Genomic DNA, 9,481 nt, shown 5'->3' on the forward strand with positions numbered 1-9,481 from the left:
GTAATCTATCTGATTGCCAATAGTAGTTAGGTATGCCCTGTTTAGTGTGTACCTAAAAAAGGGGGAATGATTTTGGTCCCCTATGAGAAAAATGAACTTGTTCCAATGAGATCGGTTACTTGATGGAGGGTGTGTATGGATTAGCGTAAATTAAATGCATGGACAAAAAAAGACCAATTTCCTATGACCTTCGTGGATCAGATGTTGTATAGACTTCCAGGAAAAGGGTGGTACTATTTTCTTGATGGATATTTGGGGTATAATCAGATTTCTATTGCACAAGAAGATCAAGAAAAAACACCTTTACTTGTCCATGTGGGACCTTTGCGTTCAACAGAATGTCGTTTGGGTTGTGCAATGCACCCGCCATATTTCAGAGATGTATGATAATGATATTCTCCGACATGCTAGAAGATACTATTGAAGTTTGTATGGATGATTTTTCTGTGGTTGGTGAATCATTTGAGCGGTGCTTGAACCATTTATCTGAGGTCCTTAAGATATGTGAAGACTGCAATTTCGTACTAAATTGGGGAAAATGCCACTTCATGGTGAAAGAAGGTATTGTTTTGGGTCATCACATTTTAGAAATGGGCATATAGGTTGATCGAGTTATATTCGAGGTAATAGAGAGACTTCCCCCACATATCTCTATAAAATGTGTGAGAAGCTTTCTTGGGCATGTAGGTTTTTACCAGAGATTCATAAAAGATTTTTCTAAAATTGCACATCCGTTGTGAAAACTACTAGATAAAGATTGTAAATTTTATTTTGATGAATCTTGTCTGAAAGCATTCGGCGAGCTAAAAGAAAATTTGGTGTCTGCACCTATCATTATTTCTTCGGATTGGAACATTCCTTTTGAGGTGATTTGCGATGCTAGTGGGGTTGCTCTTGGTGTGGTATTGGGACAAAGAAGGAACAAAATCCTTCGCCCCATTTACTATGCTAGTGAAGCCCTAAATGAAGCCCAGAATAACTACACAGTGACTGAGCAAGAACTCCTTGTAGTAGTCTTTTGTTTTGAAAAATTTGTCTTCTATTTGCTAGGTACTAGAGTTATAGTGCATACTGTCCATTCAACATTGAGATATTTGATGGCAAAGAAGGATGCAAAATCGAGGGTTATTCGTTGGGTATTAGTGCTACATGAATTTGACTTTTAAGTGAGAGATAGAAAAGGGACCAAAAATCAAGTTGCCGATCACTTGTCCCGTCTAGAAGATGAAGCTATGCGTGGGTTAGGGGATAAGACTGATATTGATGATACTTTTCCCGATGAACATGTATTGGCTGCCTCACATGACTTGATTCCATGGTTCGCAGATTTCGCGAACTATCTAGCTAGTGATATTATTCCATCGGACTTGTCCTTTCATAAAAGAAAAAAGTTCATGTACGATGTGAAGAAGTTATTTTGGGATGAAGCATACTTATATAGGAGTTGTGCCGACAGGCTTATTCGGTGTTGTGTGCTAGAATTTGAGATGTTGAGTGTTTTAGAGGCATGCCATTCCTCACCCGTTGGTGGACATCATAGTGGTATCCGAACCGCTCATAAGATATTATAATGTTGTTACTATTGGACAACTCTTAATCAATATGCTCATGAGTTTGCTAAAGCATGTGATAGATTCCAAAAAGATGGCGGCATTCAAGAAAGTAAGATTTCCCTCTAAAACCCATTCTTGTGATTGAGTTATTTGATGTTTGGGGTATTGACTTTATGGGTCCTTTTGTGAGTTCTCATGGAATGAGGTATATTTTAGTAGCAGTTGATTATGTATCTAAATGGGTGGAAGGTATCGCCCTTGCAATCAATGAAGGGAAGAGTGTCACTGCGTTCTTGAAAAAGAACATACTCTCTCAATTTGGTACCCCAAGGGCAATTATTAGTGATGGGGGATCCAACTTTTGCAATAAATTGTGTAAGGGATTATTGGAGAAATATGGGGTTCGCCATAATGTGGACACTCCTTACCATCCTCAAACTAGTGGACAAGTTGAAGTATCAAATAGAAAGATCAAACAAATATTGTCAAAAAGAGTGAACGCTAGTAGAACGGATTGGTCAAGGAGGCTTGATGATGCTCTTTGGGCCTACCGGATAGCGTATAAGACTCCCATAGGTATGTCCCCATACAAACTTGTATATGGGAAAGCTTTTCATCTTCTGGTTGAATTAGAGCATAAAGCCATGTTGGCTATGAAGAAGTTGAAAATGGATTGGAACAAAGCTGCAGAACAACGGTTAACTGGGTTGAAAGAACTCGATGAATTTTGCCTGAAAGCTCAACCCTCTACAAAGAAAAGATGAAGAAGTACCATGACCTAAAAATTGAAAAACAAGAGTTTATGGTTGGGGATTTTGTGCTTTTATTCAATTCTAGGTTGTGCTTGTTTCCGGGCAAGCTCAAGTCCAAATGGACTGGCCCTTACTTGGTTACCCAACTATTCCCACATGGAGCAGTTGAGTTGGAAAACAAGGAGGGTGTGCGATGTAAGGTGAATGGACAACGAATAAAAATCTATTTCGGGCATGCTGAATCAGCGAATGAAGTGATCGAGGCATACCATCTTGATGAAGTCTGAGTAATCAAGTGTTTTCAGTCGTGCCGCAACGTTAAATTAGGCACTGGTTGGGAGGCAAACCAATACATATAGTTTTTTTCTAGTAATGATAGCATTTTCTACTAATGGATTTTTAATTTGAAGGCACATCACCAGGAAATTCTGTAGAAAATCACCCTGCAACAGTCAACGATGGATACATCGATGGACCGTCACCCTTGCGACGGACCATCGTATGAATCTGTCGTGCCAGGTACGTCTTTCATTTACTTTCAAAATTAGGGCACAAAGGACGGAACCCATGACGAATTTTCGCATCTTCGACGGACCATCGTCGGAGGTTCAATGCGTCATTAACCAGCACACCCGAGGCGACCTGGCTGGGGACTTTTAAAATTTTCAACCTATAAAAAACCCCACCCCTTCATTTGAACGATTTCGTTCCCTCTTTCTCCCATTCCCTCCCTTTCCAACTTCCATTTTCCTACCTCTCTTTCAAATGATCACTTGCCAAAATTCCAATTTTCGGATATCTCCTTTCTACTGGTTGGAGTCTATTGCTGTGGTTCTGTTCTTGCTAACCAAGAGCCTCTCTTGCTTATTTTTCTCCTCTTCTCAGGTATGTGTCTCTATTCTCTACCCATTTGCATTGCATTTTTGTTTTAGTTAGTATTAGAATATTCCTTTTTGGTGGGTCTTCATTCTTTGCTTCAATTTGTCTGACCTAGGTTGACAATCCTCGAATTGCCTTGTTAAAACTCGACAAATAGGTGCTTTAGCATTGCTAGGTATTTGGGTTTGAAACATATAGGTTAACACTAAGTATTCCATGTAAGTCATAGAGGATGAATGTGTAATCCTCTATTCTGTCACTGAATGACAGAACGAGACCCCAATGACAAACCTTCATACCCACGATGGAGCGTCATAGGGTCCGTTCCAGCACCCCCAACACCCCACTATTCGTTTTCTCTAAGTGTCCACAAACAAACACATGCGACGGACCGTCGTTCCCACGACCGTCCATCCTACACAACCATTTTGGTTGTCAGAGACCCTACTTCTAAAGGTCTCTAATTTTCTCGAAGTGTCCGCCAACTGACACATGCGACAGATGCGATGGTCCATCCTGCACAACCGTTCTGGTTGTCAGAGACCCTATTACTAAGGGTCTCCAACTTTTTCTAAGTGTTCATTGACGGACATCTAAGACAGAGGGTCATACCCGCGATGGTCCGTCCAGCACAACCGATCTGGTTGTCAGAGACCCTATTCCTAAGGGTCTCCAACTTTTTCTAAGTTTCCTCTAACGGACATCTACGATGGACCGTGATACTCTCGACGGTCCGTCCTGTACAACCGTCATGACGGTTAGAGACCCTTGTCCTAAGGGTCTCTATTTTTTTCCCAAGTGTCCTCTAACGTACATCTACAATGGACCGTCATACCCTCGACGTTCCATCCTGCACAAACCGTCATAACGATCAGGGACCCCTTTCCTAAGGGTCGCTATACTTTTTCTAAGTGCCCCACGACGGACATTGACGATGGACTGTCATTATCACGACGGTCTGTCCTGCTTATCCGTCATAACTATCAGAGACTTTCCTTCAAGGGTATCCACATAAACATAGTAGTAAGTAAGACATGACGGACCCCATGAAGGTCCGTCGTACTTACGACGAGTCATCACCTGGTATGTCGTGTTTCTGTGTTACTGCACAAATGTCATTACAGCTTTGCTCTTATATTTATTTTGTTTCATTTTTACTTGTCTTGTTTGCACCTTCTAGTACTAATGTTAATTATTTACATGTACTATCTCTAATCAAACCAAAACAAGATCAAATTTACGCACGTGGGCATTCAAAGTCTATCGCCCCGTCTACTCGACTGATTATAGGATCTGATGATGAGCATGATCCCAAGTACGTGCCCCCAGGCACTACCACTCCATCGCGAGCTGCATGTGCAACCAGAGTTACACCCAAAAAGGTGGCGTCCGACGTATTCACTGCCTCTTAGTCTGATGAGGAGCGCACACTGACAGGCACACCTTCTGGGTCAGCTACACATGAAGGATGAGCGTCTGGCTCCTTAGGAATTTCGTGGTCGAAGGAAGCCTCCGGGTCCGCAGAGGTCCCTGCACCCGCCACAACTGCACAGTGTGCCTCGTCTGATGAGGCTGACAGTCGTGATTCCACTCCAGGCTCACCGAATGGTGCTTTCGCCCCGGTTGCCGATCAGCCCAACCGGTGGTGTGTCGACGTGCAATACCAAGTGTATTCAGACGCCAAGTTTCTAAATGATAAAGGGGTCATGACACGAACCCTTACATTAGAGAGGTGGGTACTTACGGGAAGTCTCCCTATCATTCCAGAGATCCACAATCTCTTTACCAGACATTGGCTAGAATGGACAGCTCATTCTTTAGGACGCTATAGTGAGGAGTTGGTCCTAGAGTTTTACGCCTCTTACGTGGCTACTCTCCGATCATAGATAGATAGGCGGGCTGGCCCCTCTAAATAGGCCCCACGTGAGCACATCCAGTACGCGGTATACAGGTCGATATCTCCCTGCCCGCCATCCATTGATATCTGTACGGCGAGGATTTGGATGCAAATAGGACCCCTCTCACCGTCGAGTTTGACTACCGGTGGCAAATTGTAAAAGATGGCCAATTTTTGCATGAGCTATCGCCGAGAGAAACCACCAAGAGGTGGATGGCCCTGCACTTGTCTATTGATGGAGAGGGTGCCGACTGGGTAACGAAGTCGAAGGGATCCATCAAGAAGGCTAACTTGACCTTCACGGCTAAGTTTTTATGGTTGATTGTCCGCCACTCCTTTCCCCCACGGCTGCTGATAATATAGTCACATGGGATCGCGCAGTTCTAATGGCGGCGATGATATCCGGGTTTAAGGTGGACTTCTCTTGGCTTCTACAGGAGGTCTTGCATGAGACGGATTTCAAGGTCACAACTACTTACCCGCTTCCGTGCATGATATTTTCCTTATGTAGGTCCGCAGGTGTACCCATTTGGCACATTGATCAAATCAAGACTCCGTTGGGCACTGTTGATATCGGCCTCATCCAGAGTTGCCTCCACTTGGTGAAAATCCAGCTAATACGGTAGCACAAACTCGAACGGCTATGCAAGCTGCTTCTGAAACCACTGACAATACCTCAGTCGATTCTATATTGGGTTGTAGTACTTCCACTAGCTCCTCTCGCTCAGCCCCGTTCCTCGCTTTGGGTCTCGCTTGCTATGGTCCAGAAACTAGAAGCTCAGATGGCCATACTTCTGCATCACATCCATCCTTAGATATAGAGGTTTATTGCTAAGGCGGAGGAGCGCTTGGAGCATAAAATGGTCCAGCACATAGAGCGGAAGATCGCTGAGGTTCATCAGCGCTTGGACTCTTTGGAGTTGCGGGTGCTATCCCGGCCAGCCCCTCAAGTGGACGTGTCGACCCTTCAGGCTGTGGTTGAGAGTCTGTGAGCGGATATTGATATGATCCTAGAGGCTAGGGTGTCTGAGTCTGAGGCCCCTTCTGCAGAGCCTGTTGAGGACACAATGATGGATGCCTTATTCGCCACTTTAGAGATTCCACCACCTCCCCCCCTCCCCCGAAAGCATGCCAAGAGGCTCATGGGTCGAGAGAAGAATGAGGCTAGAGCATGGAATAAGGAGCACCGTGAGATGGAGTTTACGAGGAGAGCCTCGTTTGTTTATGAGGAGGCGCTTCGGATAAGGGCTGTAGAGTCAGTTGCTGGGGCATCTAGATCCAGAGATGTTGAGACCGCGGAAGTCACTACTGATAGTGGTGTTGATGATGAGGATACTAGTGAGGGTGGTGTCCACACTACAGAGGTAGTGGGTTTCGGGGAATCGGACCCACCAACTTGCTGATCGTTGGCGCTTTGTGCCCCAAGTTTGCTTCACCTACCACTCTCGTATTTCAGTTTTTTTATGCATTGGGGACAATTGCATATCTTTTTTTGGGGTGGGGTAAATGGGAAGTGAGTGCTAGGGTGAAGTTTGAGTATCCCAATTGTCTTGCCTGTGTTCTTTTTCCCCAAGAGACTGATTACTTTTTCTGTTGAACCGGCATGTGTATATCTTGTGTACATAGTTTAATTCTAAAGTATGATGGCTAAAATGATATCCTGAGAAAATGGAAAATGATGCATGAATAGGCATAGTAATTGATAAATGGGTAGCTCTAAGCATGACATAGAGGTACACCACTGCATGACCCTATGTCTAAAATTCGAACTAGGTGTTTGATAATCTGGTAGAGTAATGAGATGTCAAGTGAGTGTGAGGAAGATTTAAATAGTCCACTATTTGTACTGATCTAGAACTTGCCTGGTTAGTCCTGCTAAAAGTAAGTTGTAATAGACAATTAGGAAAAGATCATAGGCCCTTATTCAATATAGCCAATTTTTATCCTAAATAATAATAAAACAAATGAAAGTAATCCCTCTTGATCCAAATGATTTGAGCTTAAACGAGACCTTTTTTTTTCTCACCCCAACTGATCTTTTCAGGGAATAATGTGTTGGCCCTGGTCTCTCCTTGGACATGTGCACCTCCGCTTATGCCAAAAGTATAAGTTGAGGGTGGCTAATGCAGTAAACAACCTTTTCATGTCCCAAACCCAACTTTGTGTATTGTAAAGTTTGACTCATAGAAAAGTCATGAGTTGAAGGTGGCTATTATGAGGAATGCTTTGGAAAGTGGGGTTGAAAGAACAAAGAGAGAGAAAGACCAAAAGTAAAGTGACTAAAGAAACAGTTGAATGAAAAGTGAAATAAAAAAATATATATAATAAATACGAACAAGAAAAAAAAGAGTCACTTACACAAATGAAAAAAGAAGGGAAAATAGCAAGGTAAAAAAAAGAAATTGGCCAAAATAAAATGATAAAAAGTGGTATGTATAGCTGATATGTCAAGGAGGGCAAAAAGTAACTAATGAATACCTAAATATACCCTACCTGACCCTGATCCTATGTTACAAGCTTAGAAAGTCCTATCGTGATCCTATAAGTTATATGGTTAACTTAAAGCAGTGAAATTAAGGGCAGCTTATGGCAATATGTATGGAGAGTTGTGAATTTGTTTTGAGAGTGAGTTTTGAAATGTAATCCTCATACTCAAACTGAAATCATTGTGTGAAAAATGAGGATGTTGTTTGAAGTGAGGACACTAGTTGCAATACCGAAAATATTAGCACCTCGGTGAGAAATTGAAGAGGATAGGTGTTAGTGCGTAGAGACTTTGTGTCATGGTCTGATTCCACATAATTCAAGCCTAATAGTGATAACATTCATAAATATGATAAGACTGATAGGGATTGATAGCCAAATGATTGAGAAAGCTAAAATATGGATACTATTGTACAAAGATTTTGTAGTGAGTCATAGTGCGTCACTTGAGGATAAACAATGAATTTAAGTTGAGTGTGTTGATATACCGTGGTTTCACGGTATTTTTAATGTTTTTTCTTTAAGTTTAGTCTGTGTCCAAAAGTATTTTTGTATTGATTTTTATGTAAATTTCTCTTTATATGTAGGAAATCTGTCCAAAGATGAGCGCGGATGTTTTTGAGCAAGAAATGCAGAAAAGTTACCACCTACGGAGCTTATGACGGTCTATCGAGCTTGCGACGGTCCGTAGGTTGCAAGGTAGTGAAGCTGCTGAAGGAAGATGGGGAAGTTTGACGAAGTGTGGGATTACGAAAGTTCATAACGGATCGTCATAGCCACGACGGTCCGTCCTGCTGATTCGTCGCAATAATCATAGAGTAGTCCCAGTACCCAATTTCCCAGAAGTTTAAGTATTATGGAATGGATACCCTCGACGGACCGTGGTGCTTGGAACGGTCCGTCATTACTGCCGTTGAGGGTAATCAAGAGAGCAGCATAAGAATTTGTCCATAACGGCCCGTCGTGACCACGGAGGGTAATCAGTAATTACAGTCCTTCTTTTATTAGGTTTTTATTTTTTATAAATAGGTTCTAAAAACCTCATTTTTGGGGTTAGACTTTTTGGTGTTAGACTCTTTGTTAGTTAACTCTTTGATATTAGACTTTTTGATTGTTACACTTTTTCTGGAATTGATTGTTGGTGATTTTGTTGATTAATCAAGTGAATTTCTGGATTTTATTTATTCTCATCAAAGTAAGTGCACGAATTCTTATATGAAAGATATGAATATTGTGATTATGAATATGGATAACTAAACTCCATTACTAGGGTTGTGGGAACCGTAAGTGAATAATGAGGGAAAATCTAACTAAAATAACAATTCTAGATTAGTTTCTTGCATGTATTGATAATTCTTTCATTTAGAATTCTTTTTAAAAGATGGCCAACGTAAGAACTTGCCTTAATGCTACTTGCCAGACCAAGGAGGTAGATAATAGGAGAAGAATTATCAACATAGATTTAGTGTATACTATTTAATAGGCTAGTGTCGGTTTGTACGAGGTAATAACTTAGTCAAATATCGAATACAATGCTTAATATGAGGTAAAGGTAAGGGTTAGTATAGCAACACACGTAGCCGGACCAAGGTGCGGAGTGAAATTTTCTAGATACCGGACCAAGGATTTAGAAATTCATAACTTATCACTTTGCATGCAAGATACTAGGAAAGAATTGTTATAGTTAGAATTATCAAGTTAGGAACCTGTGGGGAACACTTAAAACCTAGTTACTTTTATTAATTGATTAAACTCCAAGATTTGAATCTGTTAGTTCATTAATTTAATTTATTTATTTATTTTCATTCATTTAGAAATAAAAAACCTCATTTTATTGTCTTTTGTTTTTTAAGGAAATAATTGACCAAATAATAGATTAAAGTTAAGTCTGAACTATTTTCCTCATGGGAACGATC

At 41.4% G+C, this 9,481-nt stretch overlaps 1 protein-coding gene across 1 annotated transcript; it reads left to right on the forward strand.

The window, feature by feature from the left end:
* Window positions 1-338: 338 nt before the first annotated feature.
* On the forward strand, window positions 339-2,317 carry LOC138339350 (uncharacterized). Its single transcript, XM_069290942.1, has 3 exons — window positions 339-561; window positions 793-1,050; window positions 1,803-2,317. The coding sequence occupies exons 1-3, from the start codon at window positions 339-341 to the stop codon at window positions 2,315-2,317; spliced, it is 996 nt and encodes a 331-aa protein (XP_069147043.1).
* The last annotated feature ends 7,164 nt before the right edge of the window (window positions 2,318-9,481 follow it).

Source organism: Solanum lycopersicum, chromosome 11, assembly GCF_036512215.1.
Source record: "Solanum lycopersicum chromosome 11, SLM_r2.1".
In the NCBI taxonomy this organism is placed as follows: Eukaryota; Viridiplantae; Streptophyta; class Magnoliopsida; order Solanales; family Solanaceae; genus Solanum; species Solanum lycopersicum.

Excerpts from the sequence above, each read along its gene's own strand:
- LOC138339350 (XM_069290942.1), top strand. The coding sequence starts at position 339 with ATGTCGTTTGGGTTGTGCAATGCACCCGCCATATTTCAGAGATGTATG. Across the intron at positions 562-792 it reads CCACTTCATGGTGAAAGAAG|CATTCGGCGAGCTAAAAGAA; the intron begins GTATTGTTTTGG and ends CTTGTCTGAAAG. Across the intron at positions 1,051-1,802 it reads ATTTGTCTTCTATTTGCTAG|GTATCGCCCTTGCAATCAAT; the intron begins GTACTAGAGTTA and ends AATGGGTGGAAG.